The sequence below is a fragment of the Rana temporaria genome, chromosome 5, assembly GCF_905171775.1.
Source record: "Rana temporaria chromosome 5, aRanTem1.1, whole genome shotgun sequence".
Taxonomy (NCBI): domain Eukaryota; kingdom Metazoa; phylum Chordata; class Amphibia; order Anura; family Ranidae; genus Rana; species Rana temporaria.
In genome coordinates, this window is record NC_053493.1 from 26,954,569 (window position 1) to 26,974,641 (window position 20,073).

General features: G+C 42.4%; 1 protein-coding gene across 5 annotated transcripts in view; it reads left to right on the plus strand.

The window, feature by feature from the left end:
• TAC1 (tachykinin precursor 1) overlaps window positions 1-20,073 on the plus strand; it is an 85,461-nt gene that overhangs the window by 31,837 nt on the left and 33,551 nt on the right. For all 5 annotated transcript variants that reach the window (XR_005749378.1, XM_040352289.1, XM_040352290.1 and 2 more), the window contains exon 3: window positions 16,822-16,915. Coding sequence is in view for 4 of the 5 variants with exons in the window: in XM_040352289.1 (XP_040208223.1) it covers window positions 16,822-16,915 (94 nt within the window). In the remaining variant the exon portion in view is untranslated. The remainder of the gene's footprint in view (window positions 1-16,821; window positions 16,916-20,073) is intronic.

Consider the following 20,073-nt stretch of genomic DNA (forward strand, 5'->3'; position numbering starts at 1 on the left):
GCCGCAAGGACTTATTGGTTTCGACGTGAACGTAAATTACGTCCAGCCCCATTCACGGACGACTTACGCAAACGACGTAAAAATTTCTAAATTCAACGCGGGAACGACGTCCATATTTAACATTGGCTAGGCCAGCTTTTTGTTCGACTAACTGAATGCCTGAAAACGCCTTACGTAAACGGCGTATCTTTACTGCGACGGGCAAGCGTACGTTCGTGAATAGGCATATCTCGGTGATTTACGCATTCTAGGCGTAAATCAGCGTTCACGCCCCTAGCGGCCGGCCTAAGTAGAAAGCTAAGATACGACGGCGCAGGCCGTCGTATCTTAGCTAGATTTAAGTGTATCTCATTTTGAGAATACACTTAAAGATACGACGGCTTAGATTCAGAATTACGACGGCGTATCTACTGATACGCCGGCGTAACACTACCTGAATCTGGCTATTTGCCTACAGGTCACATCAGGATAAACACAGTCAATGACGAGGGGCCCCTCGGATTCCAGTGGTTACAGGCCAATTCCATTTGGGATCCAAACACCAGGACCCAGAAATCACCAGGGTCATGGGTTACAAGGTGCGTGGTCTCATCAGGGAGCCCATCTCACCACTTTATGTCTTTGCTCACCACATGTAGGATTATCCTCTGTTCCAAAGGAATAAAGATACTCCATCCATATGTTCCTTTAAAGCGGAGGTTCACCCAAATAACATGTATATAAGATCATATTCTTTATACTTCCAACATGTACAGTATGCCCTTTTTTTTTTTGGCTCTACATACCTTATTATGGCTATTTTCCACCCGGCTTCCCGGTACTCACTCCCGCGGTAGTAGGCGTTTCTATGCAGAGGCGCAATGTCACCTGGGACTTCCCCCAGATGATTGACGTCCTTGAGAAAAAGTTCCCCCCCGCGCCTCCTATTGCGTAGGCGTGTCACGAGAGTCACGGAGTTTCCGCAAGTCAGCTCTACACGGCTCCTAGTTGGTGCGCAGGTGCCGTGCAGATCTGACTTTTTTGCTCAATGGAGAATGTCAGTTTTTTTTTTTTTTTTTTTTAACCACTTGGTAACCGCCCTATAGACAATATACGTCTACAGGGCGGGTGGTTAACTCTAGGAGGGCGTCAATGTACGTCCTCCCAGAGTCCGTCTCCCGCGCGTCCCCTGGGACGCGCACACGGGAACATCCGTGACCGCCGGGTCCAGAGGACCCGGCCGATCACGAATCGCGGTAAACGGCCGCTGATAGCGGCCGTTTACCATGTGATCGCTCCGTCCAATAACGGAGCGATCACATGTAAACAAACCGGCGTCTTTTGATGACGCCGGTTCCTCCCTCCTCTCTCTGTACCGAGCGGTACAGTGTGAGAGGGGGGAGCGCGGGTGTCAGCAGCGCTGTGGATGGATCTGTGACTATTGCAGTCACAGATCCATCCATCCCTGCTCAGCCATCCCTGAAACCCCCTGCAATACCCCCCCTTACAATACTCTGCAATACTCTGCATACCCCCTACAATACTCTGCATACCCCCTACAATACTCTGCATACCCCCTACAATACTCTGCAATACTCTGCATACCCCCTACAATACTCTGCAATACTCTGCATACCCCCTACAATACTCTGCAATACTCTGCATACCCCCTACAATACTCTGCAATACTCTGCATACCCCCTACAATACTCTGCAATACTGTGCAATACACTCTGCAATACCCCCCCTACAATACTCTGCATACCCCCGGCAATACTCTGCATACCCCCCTGCGCAATACTCTGCATACCCCCCTGCGCAATACTCTGCATACCCCCCTGCGCAATACTCTGCATACCCCCCCCTGCGCAATACTCTGCATACCCCCCCCTGCGCAATACTCTGCATATCCCCCTGCGCAATACTCTGCATACCCCCCCTACGAAATACTCTGCATACCCCCCACCTGCGAAATACTCTGCATACCCCCCACCTGCGAAATACTCTGCATACCCCCCCTGCGCAATACTCTGCATACCTCCCCTGCGCAATACTCTGCATACCCCCCTTCGCAATACTCTGCATACCCCCCTGCGAAATACTCTGCATACCCCCCTGCGAAATACTCTGCATACCCCCCTGCGAAATACTCTGCATACCACCCCCTGCGCAATACTCTGCATACCCCCCTGCGCAATACTCTGCATACCCCCCTGCGCAATACTCTGCATACCCCCTGCGCAATACTCTGCATACCCCCTGCGCAATACTCTGCATTGCTCCCCGGCAATACTCTGCATTGCTCCCCGGCAATACTCTGCATTGCTCCCCGGCAATACTCTGCATTGCTCCCCGGCAATACTCTGCATTGCTCCCCGGCAATACTCTGCATTGCTCCCCGGCAATACTCTGCAATACCCCTGCACAATTACTCTGCGCAATTACTCTGCAATACCCCCGCACCAATACTCTGCAATACCCCCGCACCAATACTCTGCAATACCCCCGCACCAATACTCTGCAATACCCCCGCACCAATACTCTGCAATACCCCCGCACCAATACTCTGCAATACCCCCGCACCAATACTCTGCAATACCCCAACACCAATACTCTGCAATACCCCCGCACCAATACTCTGCAATACCCCCGCACCAATACTCTGCAATACCCCCGCACCAATACTCTGCAATACCCCCGCACCAATACTCTGCAATACCCCCGCACCAATACTCGGCAATACCCCCGCACCAATACTCTGCAATTCCCCAACACCAATACTCTGCAATACCCCAACACCAATACTCTGCAATACCCCAACACCAATACTCTGCAATACCCCAACACCAATACTCTGCAATTCCCCAACACCAATACTCTGCAATACCCCGGCTAATACTCTGCAGTACCCAGAAAATACTCTGGGAAAAAAATGCGTTTTAACCACTTCCCGCCCGCCGGCCGTCATGACGTCCTTGACTTTGTGCAGGGATATCTAAATGATGCCTGCAGCTACAGACATCATTCAGATATCATTTTTTTCAGCCGGCGATTCCCTACACCGTAAGAACAATCATGTCGGCTGTTCCGCCTCTTGATCGTTCTTACGGGAGGCGAAAGGGGACGTCTCCCCTCCCTTCTCCCTCTGGTGCCTCTTCTGACTCACCGCTACGATCGAAACCAGGATCGTTTTATTTTTTTTAATTTTTTTTCAGGCTTCCCAGCCTAGAGGTGAGATGTGGGGTCTTATTGACCCCACATCTCACTGTAAAGAGGACCTGTCATGCTATATTCCTATTACAAGGGATGTTTACATTCCTTGTAATAGGAATAAAAGTGATCAAAACATTTATTTTTGGGGAAAAAACGTATCAAACTAAAATAAATAAAGTGAAATGAACAATAAAAATATTTTTTTTTTTTAAAGCGCCCCTGTTCCTGCGTGCTCGTATACAGAAGCGACCGCACACGTAAGTCCCGCCCACATATGAAAACGGTGTTCAAACCACACATGTGAGGTATCGCTGCGAACGTTGGAGCAAGAGCAATACTTTTGGCCCTAGAGCTCTTCTCCAACTAAAAAGATGTAACCAGTAAAAATATTTAAAGCGTCGCCTATGGGGATTTTTAAGTAGCGAAGTTTGGCGCCATTCCACAAGCGTGTGCAATATTGAAGGGTGACATGTTGGGTATCTATTGACTCGGCGTAACTTCATCTTTCATATTATGCAAAAACATTGGGCTAACTTTAATGTTTTTTTTTTTTTAAAAGCACAAAACCGTTTTATTTCCAAAAAAACGCATTCGAACAATTGCTGCGAAAATAACGTGCGCGATAAAAAGTTGCAACGACCGCCATTGTATTCTCTAGGGTTTTTGCTAAAAAAGCATATATAATGTTTTGGGGTTCTATGCAATTTTCTAGCAAATAAATGATGATTTTTCCATGTAGGAGAGAAATGTCAGAATTGGTCTGGGTGCTCCAGAACGCCTGATGGTGCTCCCTGCATGTTGGGCCTCTGTATGTGGCCACGCTGTGTAAAAGTCTCACACATTTGGTATCGGCATACTCGGGAGGAATAGCAGAATGTGTTTTGGGGTGTAATTAGTGTTATGCATATGCTGTGTGTGAGAAATAACCGGCGAATATGAACATTTTGTGAAAAAAAAAAAAAAAAAAAAAAAAATCTTGATTTTGCAAAGAATTGTGGGAAAAAATTACAACTTCTAAAAACTCACCATGCCTCTTTCTAAATACCTTGGAATGTCTTCTTTCCAAAAAGGGGTCATTTGGGGGGTATTTGTACTTTTCTGGCATGTTAGGGTCTCAAGAAATGAGAGAGGCTGTCAGTACATCGGGTGTGATCAAATTGATCAATTTTCAGTAATTGGTACCATAGCTTGTAGACCCTATAACTTTCACCCAGACTAAATAATATCCAAATTTTTTTTTTTTTTTTACCAAAGATATGTAGCAGTATACATTTTAGGCCAAATTTATGAAGAAAAATTCATTTTTTGCAAAATTTTATAATAGAAATGAAAAAAAAATCCTTTTTTTACAAAATTTTCGTTCTTTTTTCATTATTAGCGGAAAAAATAAAAACCGCAGAGGTGATCATATACCACCAAAAGAAAGCTCTATTTGTGGGAAAAAAAGGACAAAAATTTCATTTGGTTACAGTGTTGTATGACTGAGTTATTGTCATTCAAAATGTGAGAGCACCGAAAGCTGAAAATTGGTCTGGTTATTAAGGGTGTTTAAGTGCCCAGTTGTCAAGTGGTTAAAGAATCAGACAGAACAGACATTTTAGATTCATATATTAAATAAAAAATAAATAAATAAATAAATATATATATATATATATATATATATATATATATATATATACACCATATATCTATATCTATATCTATATATATATATATACTATATATATATATATATATATATATATATATATATATATATATATATATATATATATTTTTTTTTTAATATATGAATCTAAAATGTCTGTTCTGGCTGGTTCTCTTAAAAACCAGCCAGAACAGACATTTTAGATTCATATATTTAAAAAAAAAAAATATATATATATATATATATATATATATAGATATACTGTATATATATATATCTATATCTATATACCGTATATATAAATATATATATATATATATATATATATATATATATATATATATATATATATACCGTATATCTATATATATATATCTATATATATATATATATATATATATATATATATATTTTTTTTTTTCATTATTTTTTTTTTATTTAATATATGAATCTAAAGTTTCTGTTCTGGCTGGTTCTCTTAAAAACCAGCCAGAACAGACGTTTTAGATTCATATATTTAAAAAATATATATATATATACCATATATATATATATATATATACATATATATATATATATATATATATATATATATTTTTATTATTATTATTTTTTTATTTAATATATGAATCTAAAATGTCTGTTCTGGCTGGTTCTCTTAAAAACCAGCCAGAACAGACATTTTAGATTCATATATTAGGGAAAAAATAAAATAAAAAAATATATATATATATATATATATATATATATATATATATATACCATATATACTATATATATTTATATATATATATATATTTTTGTATTATTATTATTTTTTTATTTAATATATGAATCTAAAGTTTCTGTTCTGGCTGGTTCTCTTAAAAACCAGCCAGAACAGACATTTTAGATTCATATATTATATAAAATATATATATATATATATATATATATATATATATATATATATATATATATATATTTTTTTTTATTATTTTTTTATTTAATATATGAATCTAAAATGTCTGTTCTGGCTGGTTCTCTTAAAAACAAAAAAACAAAAAAACCTGACATTCTCCATTGAGCAAAAAAGTAGCCCGTCCTCATTCCTCTTATGTGATTAGTGCCATTTGTCAGGACCGATTTGGCATTGTCCCCTCTGGATTCCAGGCACGCTCCATAGACATGATGTTTCACCTATTTTACCGTACTAACAACTACAGACATCTCTGCCAAAAATCCCCCCCAATTACTTTAAATAATCAATGCAACTCAATTACTGACCTCCAACTAAAATGTCCCCCCCCCCCCACCATGATATAGAGCTGAATGTACAGATTGATATGCAGGCTGCGACTCATGTCAGGAGTGACCTTGAAAGGATGGCTGCAATTATGTTAAAAGAGTCGTCTAATTCCGCCAGGAACTCTTTGTCACGGTTTAAATACACTGGCGGGACTCGCAACGCAATATTGCTAATTGCCTTTAAAACAAACAGTCGATAGATAGAGTATGGCGGTGGGAAGAAATGATTTGTAGATCCATTTTATCTGCAATTTTGCTTAGGATGCATTTAAAGGGGATGCTATTTATTATTATATATAATTATATATATATTACTCCCTAATTATATTCATTATTTACTGTAGCATTGGTATAAATGAGTATCGGTACACTAAAGTTAATTTCAGGGCACAGATATGCAATATATTACCCACTGAGGTTGTTCAGAGTAAATCGATACCCAACATGTCAAGCTTTAACCACCTCAATACCGGGCACTTTCACCCCCTTCCTGCCCAAGCCATTTTTCAGCTTTCAGCGCTGTCGCACTTTGAAGGACAATTGCGCGGTCGTGCAACACTGTACACAAATTCATTTTTAATCATTTTGTTCACACAAATTGAACTTTCTTTTAATGGTATTTAATCACTGTTGGGTTTTTTATTTTTTACCAAAAAAAAGAAAGAAAAAAAGACTGAAAACGTTGTAAAAAAAAAAAAGGTTTTCTTAGTTTCTGTCAGTAAATTTCTCCAGATCTCAGTTTGACGTGGGATGTGCTGGACAAAAAGTCTGATCCATGGAGGCCCCACCTTGCAATTTACAAGGCTTAAGGTATCTGCTACTGATGGCTCGACGCTAGATACCACATCATACCTTCAGAGGTCTAGTGGAGTCCATGACTTGGCGGGTTATGGTGGGTTGTCATAATGCTATGGTTGATGCCTACCAGTGACATACCTAGTATGTTGATGGCCTTCAAGTGGTTATACTGGGATGATGCCAGCACCTGCAGGCATCACCCCAGTACTGTTTTATAGAGCCGACAGTCAGTTCTCTTGTCAAAGCAATCCTAGCAGCTAAATAGCCCCTGGATTGCTTTTACAAGCAGTGGGAGGGGATGTCTCCCCTCTCCTGCCACCTTCTACAGCTTTACCAGGATCTTCCATCCCACTGAGAGTCCCGATTAACCAGCTGGAATTATCGCCAGCTGAATACAGAGCCACACAAAGACCGGATCAGTTTTGTTCAGCTTTGGGCTATGGTAACCCAGAAGCGGTGACCTGCTTTTACTTTATCTAGATGTAAACAGCGGCATTTTAAAAATATCAAAAGCATTGGAACATACAGATCTTAGTGTGATCAAAAGATTTTAAGGGCGGAGGAGGGATTTGGGGTCTTATAGACCTCAGATCTCTCCATAAAGAGGACCTGTCACATGCCTATTGCTGTCACAATGATGTTTACATTCCCTTTCACAGCAATGAAAGTGCTAAAAAATATATAAATCGACAGTGTAAAAGAAAAATATATATAAAAAAAATGGTCTGCGTGCCCTCGTGCTGACGCACAAAGACAACCGCACGTGTTGGTCCTGCATGCACGCAAACAGCGATTGTCCCACACATGTGAGGTATCAGCATGAACATCAGATCATGGGCAGTAATTCTAGAACCAGTCCTCCTCTGTGAATCTAAAGTGGTACCCTGTACTTTAAAAGCGTCGCCTATGGATAGTAAAATTTACATCGTTTGTTGCCATTACACGGGCATGCAAAATTGTAAAGCGTGACATGTTTGGTATCTATTTACTCAGCGTAACATCATCTTTTATATTTTACCAAAAATTGGGTTAAGTATTTTTTTTTGCATTAAAATTAAAAAAAGTATGCTTTATGGAGTGTAACTTTACACCGGCGTATGTCTTACGTAAACGACGTATCTTGCTACGCCGGGCGCACGTACGTTCGTGAATCGGCGTATCTAGCTCATTAGCATATTCGACACGGAAATCTACGGAAGCGCCACCTAGCGGCCAGCGTAAATAAGATACGTCCGTGTAGGAGACTTAAGCCGCTCGTATCTTAGCCGAATTTATGCGTAACTGATTCTAAGAATCAGCCGCATAGATACGACGGCTCTCATTCGGACTTACGACGGTGTAAGAGACTTAAGCCGCTCGTATCTTAGCCGAATTTATGCGTAACTGATTCTAAGAATCAGCTGCATAGATATGACGGCTCTCATTCGGACTTACAACGGTGTAAATGGCGCTACGCCGTTGTAAGTCCTTTGAGAATCTGGGCCTATATCTATATATCTTATGATGAGATATTTTCCTTGCTAGTAATTCTGTTTGCTGTGATATGTTTTAGTGATAACCTCTCATTTCTATGTAATATTACTCATCACCCGTCCTCAGTGCTTGGCCTCGGTTTAGGTTCCATACACAGGGCTCTTCATACATAAAGAATTACCTGGGGCTTCATTCCAGCTCTGAATTTAATTTGACATAATGAGTCCTGTGCAGATTAGGCAGCGAAGGGTGATCTGGGCTGAACTATTTTAAGCTCTCTGTAATGGACTGAGTTACGGGGATGGACCTGATTGACCAAACCTACTGAACACTGACAACATTACATAGAAAGATTACCATGTGTGTATATATGAGTCTGTTGGAAAAGCTGACCTCCGGTCTTCCCTTCAGTCATGCACCGTTGTACAGCTTCCTTTTCTTTCCTGAAATGTATTACTCTGATCACACTGCACACTGTGAGCTTTTCACTAGGGTTGTCCCGATACCACTTTTTTAGGACCGAGTACAAGTACCGATACTTTTTTCAAGTACTCGCCGATACCGAATACCGATACTTTTTTTATATGTGTCCCCAAATGCAGCCTTGTCCCCCACGAATGCAGCCATGTCCCCCACATATGCAGCCATGTCCCCCACATATGCAGCCATGTCCCCCACATATGCAGCCATGTCCCCCATATATGCAGCCATGTCCCCCCACATATGCAGCCATGTCTCCCCTTACCTAGATGCCGCCGCCTAGTTAATCAGCGTGCGGGGAACATTACAGCTTTCATTTGAATAGCTGTCTGTTCCACGCCGCGTATAGACACTCCCCCTTGCTCAGGATTTGACGGGTGATCTGCACTTTGATAGACAGATCACCAGTCCAATCCCGAGCAAGTGGGAGTGTCTATACGCGGTGCGGCGGGGAACAGACAGCTATTCAAATGAAAGCTGTAATGTTCCCTGCACGCTGATTAAATAGGCGGCGGGGGGCGTTGCGGTATGCGGCAGCATTGCGGCGACGGCGGCGGCGGGGGGGGGCTAATATCGGATCTGGCATCGGGGGCATTTGCGGGAGTACAAGTACTTCCGCAAATGCTCAGTATCGGTCCCGATACTGGTATCGGTATCGGGACAGCCCTACTTTTCACCATGTGCATTAGAAGCTTCAGCAAGTCCGGTGGAGCCCACCTCAGAGTTGAAGGTTTCGATTTTCCAGTCTAGTCCAAACACAGGATGGCGTTTCCTCCATGTAGCATCTTGGAGAGATCAGTTCCTCCCTTGGCCACCTTGTTTCGTTGGGAACCAAATTTCTTGTTTTGCCTGCCGTACTGGTGGCTCATTCACCATCAATGGGTTGATCCACCAAAACACATCTAATGCCGCGTACAGACGGTCGTTTTTTGTGATGAAATAAAATGTCATTTTTAAAAACGTAATTTAAAATGACCGTGTGTGGGGAAAACTTCGTTTTATGTCTTCTGAAAATCGTAAAGAAAAAAATTCGAGCATGCTTCAATTTTTTATGTCATTTTTCAAAACGTCATTTTTTGTGTCATAAAAAATCACCGTGTGTAGCTAAAACGACGTTTAAAACGATGTTTTTAAACCCGCGCATACTCAGAAGCAAGGTATGAAGCGAGCTTCGATGGAAAAGAGTGCTGAACGTAACCGCGCTTTGCTAGAGCATTTTGAAAAAACGATGGTGTGTAGGAAATGCGTTTTTTAAAATGAAGTTTCAAAAACGTCGTTTTTTTTCATCACAAAAAACAACGTTTTATTTAATCAAAAAACAAAAAACGACTGTCTGTACGTGGCATAATACTAGAGAGACATTCCACCTGACATTCTCTTCTGTCTCTATTGGTGAGATCTCTGCATTACATTCCTAGGTCTGCAAACCCAATGGCCCATTATGAGGGGTTTCCACCATCCCTGTTGGATGACTCTTCATCAGGGATACTTGAAACAATCACAAAAGCTTCAATTTATCATAACAAGATATAAGTTACAAGAAATCCCTAACAACCAGAACCGGTAAAACCGGGTCATGAGGGAAAAACAATATGTTAAGCAAACATGATCAAGGAGATTTTGAGTATTCACTATTGTGGTTTTGTTTTTCTAAGCATGTGCCATTAGTCATATGAATGATGATTTATCTTTGTCAATATCCTGAAATACCTTTTTATATGCCCCTATATATGAACTACTTCCATCTATGGATGTTGAATTGTATCTTTCCTTGATCATTTTGACATGGTAGATAATTTTTGATAGATAAGATTTACATAGAGGCCCATGTAAAGATGACATCTAAAAAAAAAAAAAAATTTGTATTTAAACTTTTCATTACCATGTTGATTAGGGTGAGGGAGGAACCCAAAAAGGCCAAATATAAATTAAGAGAACAAAAAACACACACATATATATATATATATAAATATATATATATATAAATATATATATATATATATATATATATATATATATATATATATATATATATATATATACACAACATTTATAAATATATATCTATATCTATATCTATATCTATCTATATATATATATATATATATATATATATATATATATATATATAAAAACATATATCTATATACAGGCATACCCCACTTTTAAGTACACAATAGGGTTTATTTACTAAAGCTGGAAAGCACAGAAACCAATGAGCTTCCAGGTTTTATTACCAGGCTTAATTGAACAAGCTGGACTCATTGGTTTCTATGCAGAAGTGAGCCTGATATTGCGATTTCCAGCGTTAGTGAATAAACCCCATTGTGTACTTAAAAGCGGGGTATGCCTGTATATATATATCTACAGAGTGGACCATTTCTATGGATACACCTTAATAAAATGGGAATGGTTGGTGATATTAACTTCCTGTTTGTGGCACATTAGTATATGTGAGGGGGGAAACTGTTCAAGATGGGTGGTGGCCATTTTGAAGTCGGCCATTTTGAATCCAACTTTTGTTTTTTCAATAGGAAGAGGGTCACGTGACACATCAAACTTATTGGGAATTTCACAATAAAAACAATGGTGTGCTTGGTTTTAACGTAACTTTATTCTTTCATGAGTTATTTACAAGTTTCTGACCACTTATAAAATGTGTTCAATGTGCTCTCCAGTGACATGCGGCGAGTGCTACGCTGTGGGCTCTTGCTGAATGAAGCTAGGACAGCCACTGATGTTTCTTCGTTAGACCCCTTTCACACTGGATACACCTATAGCAGAGCATTAAAATCGCGGTAAAACACTGCTATTTTACCACGATTTTAACGCTCCGCTATAGGCTATACGCTATAGGCGTATCGTAAACATACAATGCAATGCAATACACAAATCAGAACATCCCCAGAAATGTTATTTCCCGAAATTGAAAATTGAAAATCTCTGCAATAGGTACCGTATATAATTTTTATCCCCAGGGGTTAAATACTAATCGAACCGATGGACCACTGACCGATCGGTCCAAACCGATGGTTAGTACAGAAAGCTTCGGTTCAAAACCCGCGCATGCACAGAATCAAGTCGACGCATGCTTGGAAGCATTGAACTTCATTTTATTCAGCACGTCGTGTGTTTGACGTCACCGCGTTCTGACCCGATCGGTTTTTGGAACGATGGTGTGTACGCACATCAGACCATCAGGCCACTTCAGCGGTGAACCGATGGAAATGGCCCGTCGGACCATTCTCATCGGTGTGGAATGACCATGTGTACAAGGCCTTAGTGTCATCTATAAGGCCTTGTACACACGAGCGAACATGTCTGCTGAAACTGGTCCGTGGACCAGTTTCCGCGGACATGTTCGGTCGTCTGTACGGCCGACCGGACAATTTTTCGGCGGATCGGACAGGTTTCCAGCGGATAAATGTTTCTTAGCATGCTAAGAAACATGTCCGCTGGAACCATTTTCGCCGGACATGTCCGATGGTCAGTATGACTCATCGTACATGTCCGCTCGCCCGAGAACCCACGCATGACGTCGAAGTGATTCGACGCATGCGCGGAAGCATTGAACTTCCGTGTCAGAGAACGTCGGTGTCGTATACGTCACCGCGTTCTCTGTCCGCGCGGATTTTGGTTTGATGGTGTGTACAACCATCAGACCAAAATCTGCTAGCGGACATGTTCGATGAAAACAGTCCGCGGACTGTTTTCATCGGACAGATCCGCTCGTGTGTACAAGGCCTTAGTGTCCATCAATGCCACTTATCAGTGGCACTCAGTGCCCATCAGTGCTGCCGGTCAGTGCCCATCAATGCCGCCTATCAGTGCCCTTCAGTGCCACCTGTCAGTACCCATCAGTGCTAACTATCGGTGCCCATCAGTGCTGCATATCAGTGCCGCCTATTAGTGCCCATCAATTCTACATATCAGTGCCTCCTCATCAGTGCCAACTCATCAGTGCCCATTGGTGCCACCTCATCAGTGCCTATCAGTGAAGGAGAAAACTAAATTTTATAACAGAAACAAAGTAAAACTAAATTTCTTTCAAAAATGTCGTTTGTTTAGCAAAAAATAAAAACCGCAGAGGTGATCAAATACCACCAACGGAAAGCTCTATTTGAGGGAAGCAAATTATAAAAATGTAGTTTGGGTACAGTGTAGCACGACCGCGCAATTGTCATTTAAAATGCGACAGCGCTGAAAGCTCAAAATTGACCTGGGCAGGAAGGGGTGAAAGGGCCTGGTATTGAAGTGGTTAACAAAAGTGGAATTACACTTTAAGACTGAAAATTTTAGATTCTTGCACTATTATCGTCTCGGAGTTGTTTTTTTAATGACCCAAATCTTACGGTAAAAGGCGACATTATGTGAGATGGATTACGGAAAATTGAGTTAAAAGCGGAGTTATTCCTTTGAGGTCTTCCTGAGCCGTTTTCACCTCCTACCTCCTTGTAACTGTACACTATTTATCTGCATTATACTGTACTAGCAGCACACTTCCACCGCTGGGCTTTCTGTATAATGTGTTTTTCTGCTTGTAATGTGCTGATTGCCATTGGTGTAAATATTATTATCATTGCAATTATGTGTAATGTGATTTTGTATACGGTCATACAATATATATGGACTGTGAAGAGGTTTTGCATTACTGTAGACTGTTTACTGAGAGAATGAGAGGAGAGAGCACTTCCGTTCATTAACTATATTATCCTTGTAGGAAGCAGATGTTTGGAGGCAATGCTTTACAACCTGATCTTTTTTAAGTACTATGAGATAAATTATTTATATTTAAAGTGATTCTCAGGCTCGGTTCAAATATATGCGAATTGGACGCGTATTGAACCGGATTATGGAGCCAGTTCACATATGTCCAGGCCGGCCGCAGTCCGTTTTTTGAGGCCAGGTTCACACCTATGCGAATTGAGTGTGGCTTAAACCGCATCCAATTCGCAGGACATTTCAAAATACATTGTTTTCAATGAGGCTGGTTCACATATGTGCGATGCATTCGCACTGCGCATTGCCTCCAAACCGTGTGCGGTTTTTATGTCTTGCGGTGCGGCTCAGGTGCAAATTCAGTCCCATTATCTTCTATGGGTACGCATCTAATTCGCAGATGTGTTCAGTTCTCTTCAGGAATTTCTCTCATTCAGCTCAATACACTTCTCCCCCACTCTCCTCTCACCCGTTACTTCTCCCAGGTCTCCAAATTCGCATCTAAAACGTTGCTAATCTGCTGAACACTTCTCTTATCTCTCTGCAGAGATAAGAGAGCTAAAATTCGCACCGCACTAGTGTGATTCTGGCCTAAAAAGAGCCCTGCACATTTTTCAGTCTGGTTTAGGTTGCGATTTCAAGTAAAAATTTGCACCTGAATCGCACCTGGAGCAGTGAACGAACCCACACCGGACTCCATTTAAAAATCGCAATTAAACCGATATATGTGAACCGAGCCTAAGACCCCTTTCACACTGGAGGCATTTTTCACAGCGATTTAGCGCTAAAAATAGCACCTGTAAAGCGCCTGAGAAAAGGCCTCAGCTGCAAACCCAGTGTGAAAATCAGAGTGCTTTCACACTGGGGCGCTGTGCTGGCAGGGCGTCAAGAAAAGTTCTGCCAAGGAGCTGCGGTGGCTCAATGCGATTGGCACTGCGCTGACAAGCCATTCACCTCTGCAGCTAGGGGTTCGGATCCCGGTCTCAGCTACATGTGAATTGAGTTTGGTGGTCTCAGCCTGGCTCCCGGTGGGTGTGCTATGCGAGGTAAGCCTGCGCTTAGTACGCCCACCCCCCCCCCCCACACAAAAACCACCACACTTACACACGCACTCGAAATTGGGTTAACATGCACGCACTTTGACCACGCGGTCTCTAAAAAGAGAGGCGAAGGACTAACGGGGCTGGTTGAGCGGGCAAATCCTCTCACTCCCTTATAGGGAGCCCCTCTGCCCTGTTGGGCTTCAAAGCGGAGCAGGTAGGGCGGGCTGTGTGGGAGGACCCCCTCACACACCTGCCATTGCCTGCCTACTCCCAACTCCTGCAGTCTGGCTCCTCTCTCGAGTACACAAAATACACTTAAAAAAAAAAAGTTCTGCCGGCATCTTCTTTGCAGCGCTTTAGGAGCGGTGAACTCACCGCTCCTAAAGCTCCCCTACCCATTGAAATCAATGCACATTCGAACTGCCGGCCGCTAGTGGGTGTTAAATGCGCCCCGCTAGTGGCCGAAAAGCGAAGCAAAAACAACGTTAAACGCTGCTAAAAATAGCACTCTAAACCTGCATGTTATACTTTCCTGCTTTGTGGTTTTCCTGCCTAGATCCTCCCCAGACAGCAAGCTATTAAGCTGCAAGATTGAAAATGACTTTCTAACCTATTGCTAGACTTGCCAGGCTTGACAAGTTTGTTGAACAATTGCAGCAAGTCCGCATTGCATGACTCCGGATCAACTTTCTTTGCAAACATTCTGCAAGTCTGCTGCAAGTTCTGGTTCAGTTGTATTGCGCAATAGTCATCCCACCACAGGGGGTCACTGTGGCTGAATTTTCATGCTCTAGACTTGCAGAGCTCTTGCTGTAGACTCACCACTGCAACTTTGCTCTTGCTGGAGACTTGCCACAAATTTGAAAAGTGTCAACAAGAACCTGTGCTTCAAGTGTACAACTTGCCAGTGAAAATGTGCAGCAAGTGAACAGACTTACAATTTAACACTGTGGCAAGTTAGCCTTGCTATTTGAGTCCTCTCCTGAGGTTCCCCGCCGGTGTCTTGTCGATAAATGCTGTCTGTTTTCTTTAGCTCTCTCCATAGGAGACAGCGGCGCTGGACAAGCCCCTCCCCGCTCAGTGAGCAGAGAGGGACTTGTCATCCGCTGGCTCAGCGGAGATCTGCGGAGAGATCTCCCGCTGAGCTGGCGGACCGCTGAAAGCAGATCCGTCCCCGTGTGAAAGGGGCCTTTGTTTTTCCTTTATGTTCCCCTCTCCTGTGGGGCTTAGGTCAGTATAGTTCCGCTCAGGATGACATGTCGGGTAATTAAGGAAATTATGGAGAAACAAGGAGCCTCTATGGTGAAGTATGTACGGCTTAGTAATTTATTGGTAGCAGAACAACATAATAGAGGTACTCACATTTAAAAAGTTTACAAACGTGTAAAACAAAGCGAGCAGCGAGCTTGCCTCAAAGACGTCACTTCCGGTGTCCGTATGTTCCTATGTTCCTACGCGTGTCGTCACAGTCACGTGACTTCATCAGGGAAACTGATATATCAGTGTAGTTATGTATTGTTAGAAAGTGAAAGTTGCGCAAAGCTTTTGTTAAAGATTCAAATGGTCAGTGGATAGCACCATATCCTCACTGTGTCCTTACCTCAGGTTAAGGTTTCTCAATTAGGGTCCCTCCAGACGTTGCTAGGGGTTCCTTAGGCAATGAGCAATTTTTGCCTCTCAGATAAGTTCCCACTGACACCATTGATCTTTTTAGATATCTGTAAGGGGGTAATTCTTCCCAATGACCACAAGTGTAAGGAGCATTCTTCCCACTGACCAGCGCACTAATGTATCATTATTTCAAGGGTTCCTCTGTGTTGAAAAGGTTGAGAAATGTTGGGTTGGGGTCGTCTCACGGCCTTCGTCCAAATTTATTCCATCTTCATAGAGTTAGTTTGGTTTTACTTTGTTTGCTTTTATTTCTGCTTTTTTCTTTCAATCCAAGTCATACTGGTAGTTAAATCAGTTTCCACCCAAACTGAGCCAATTTAGAACTAGGGTGGACATTAGATTGGCACTCAACTAGAGTCAGAACTGAAGTTTTCTATAGTGCCCGTCTACATCCTTTTTTTCTGTGTATGGATATCTCAGATATTTATTTGGCATTGTAATAGCAATTTAACAATTTTATTGTGCTCAGACCTAACAGGATATAACAAGTATGTTTTTGGTCAATTTTAGGAGGATCTCCCGGTGTTTGAAAATTTTCTACAAAGGATCGCAAGGAAACCAAGTCCAGACAGATTCTATGGGTTAATGGGAAAAAGGAATAATGGTAAGATTGCCCTTTGCTGTATTTATTCATTTACTTTTTTAAATGTATGAGAAATCTGGAGCCATTATTGCTGGCCTCCTTTTGAAAACGCTAGCTGCCTGGCTGTGTCTGAGTCACTGAGAAGCATGCGCCAAATAAAAGTCAAAGAAGTCTGCATGATTTGGACAGTGATTCGATTTGGGGCTGAAAGGACAAGTCAGAGTCCAGGATTATACCTAGTATCCTGGCATGCAGGGCAGGACTGATGGTTGTTTTATTGATCTTGATGAAATCAGGGCAGGGGGCACGGGCCGGAGGAAAAATTATGAGCTCAGTCTTAGAAAGATTGAGTTTGAGGAAGTGGTGTGACATCGATGCTGATATGTCAGTTACCCTGTTTCCCCCAAAATAAGACCTACCCTGAAAATAAGACCTAGCATTATTTTCCAGGAGGTCTGCAATATAAGCCTTAGGGTCCTTTCACACGTGCGGACCGTTTTTTAGATCAGTTTTGTATCATCAGTTGATCCGTTTTTTCATCCGTTTTTCATCAGTTGTCATCCGTTTTTCATCTATTTTCATCCGTTTTTCATCAGTTTTTCATCAGTTTTTCATCAGTTTTTCATCGGTTTTTCATCGGTTTTTTCATCTGTTTTTTTTTTTGTTAGAACTTTATTTTTATTACATATTTTGATGAAAAACGGATGTTAGCGGATCGGATGTTAAACGGATCGTCCGCTAACATCCGTTTTTCGTCCGTTCCGTTTTTTTGACGGAAGAAAAATAGGGTTTCTTCCGTTCAGAAAAACGGAGCTTGACGGAGACGGATGTAAACGGATGTTAGCGGATGGTTATCCGCTAACGTCCGCTATCCCATAGGAAAGCATTGTAGTCCGTTTTTCATCCGAAAACGGACGGATGAAAAACGGACGACGGTCCGCACGTGTGAAAGGACCCTTACCCTGAAAATAAGCCCTAGTTAAAAATGCTTGTAAAATCCTATAATCCACTCTATTATAGTAGTATATAATGTACAATGTGTGCGTTTCTGTAATATAATTGCGGGGGAAGAGAGCTCCGGCGGGTAACAGAAGCACAGAGCATCTCTATAACAAAGGTATCTGGCACAATTATATTACCGAAACACACACATTGTACATTATATAATACTGTAATAGAGTGGATTATAGGATTTTACAAGCATTTTAACTCAGTTCACACTGGGGATTCCTGACAGACAGGGAGAGAGAGGGGGAGAGAAGACATCACATTACATAGTAAGACCTACCCCGAAAATAAGCCCTACTGTGTCTTTTGTTGGCATAATTAATATAAGACCCGGGCTTATTTTCGGAGAAACACGGGTAGTAAGTTAGTAATGTGAGAGGAGACTGAAGGAGTGAGGTGAGGAGTAGAGAGATATATGTGCGTGGCCTCGGCATAAAGGAGCCATGGGAGTTTATTCATTGACCAAGGGAGGAGGTGTAAATGGAGAAGATGAGGGGTCCGAGGACAGAACCTTGAGGTATCCCTACAGAAAGAGAAAGTGGAGAGGAGGAAACAGAGTAATAAATAACACAGAGGGAGCCCTGTGATAAGTAGGAGGAGAACTAGGAGAGAGCAGAGTCTTGAAGGTCAAAAGAGTGGAGTTTTTTTTTGAGGAGGGGGTGGTCAACAGTATCAAAGGCTACAGAGAAGTTTAGTAGTATGAGTATAGAGTAGTGGCCATTGGTTTTAGCAGTTAGTAGATCATTGGTGAGTTTTAGTAGGGCAGTTTCAGTGAAGTGCAGTAAGCGAAAGCCGGACTGTCAGGCCTCGTACACACGATCGAGTTTCTCGGCAAAAACCAGCAAGAAACTTGCTGTTTTTTTTTCCCCAAGGAAACCGGTCGTGTGTACACTTTTCGATGAGGAAACTGTCGAGGATCTCGTCGAGCCAAAAAGAGAGCATGTTCTCTATTTCCTCGTTGGGAATGGAGAAAATTGGCTCGCCGAGATCCTCGATAGCCTAACAAGGAACTCGACGAGCAAAATGATGTGTTTCGCCCGTCGAGTTCCTCTGTCGTGTGTACGAGGCTTAAGGGGTCAAGAAGGTTGTTGTTAATGAAGTAGGCGCTCAGACGTTTGTAGACTAATGCCCCGTACACACGATCCGATTTTCCGATCGTGTGTAGCCCCATCTGAGTTTTTTTCATCGGAAATTCTGATGAATTCCATCAGAGTTTAGATATTGAATGTTCTATTTTTTTCCGATGGAATTCGGTCGGAATTCCGATGTGATTTGGCCGGGCAAAAGCCTGATTGTGTGTATGCAGCAAAGGCATTCTAAAAGTTTTGACGCAGACGGGAAGAAGGAGATTGGTCTTAAGTTGTTCAGGCTGGTGGGGTCCAGTGAAGGCTTTTTAAGCATTGGGGTGATCGGGATATGTTTTGAAGGGGGAGGTGCCAGTAGAGAGGGGAGATTGAAGAGGTGAGTGAGTGACCATAGGATAGAAGAGGGTGACTGTAGTAGATCATGTGAGAAAATAGAATCCAGGGGACAGGTGGTAAGACGGCATCTGAGAAAACTTTATCAACCTCTTTGGTAGTAGCCAGGTCAAAAGATGAAAGTGTTGAGAGTGGATTTGTACAGGCAATGTTAAGTGGGATAGGTGTCTGTGCAGTGGAGATGCCCCCATAAATTGCATCAGTCTTGTTTTTGAAGTGATTGGCAATTTCGCGAGCAGTGAGCGAGTTACTGGGTGGAGGTGGTGGTGGGGAAAGTAGAGAATTAAAAGTAGAGAATTGATGACAAGGACTGGAGGACAAAGTATTAATGAGAGTGACTAAGTAAGCTTGTTTGGCAGCATGGAGAGAGGAACTGAATTTTAGGAAGGCAGATTTATATTGGGTGAATGCATGCTGGGATTCGGTTTTACGCTACAACCCCTCCAGCACACGGCTATGTCTCTTAAGGTTTCTGGTGTCGTCAGTCTGCCAAGGTTGTAGTGTTTGTGGGCCTGATTTATTTTGTATTGAGAGAAGCAAGAGAGTCCAGTGGGCAGGGATGGACTGGCCATTGGGACCACAGGGAGTTTCCCGGTGGGCCGGCTTCAGTGACAGCGGACTGCTGCCCCCCTCCGCTCCTCTGTCTCTCCCTCCCCGCAGCGCTCACCTGGGGGTAACAAAGAAGCAGGGGGA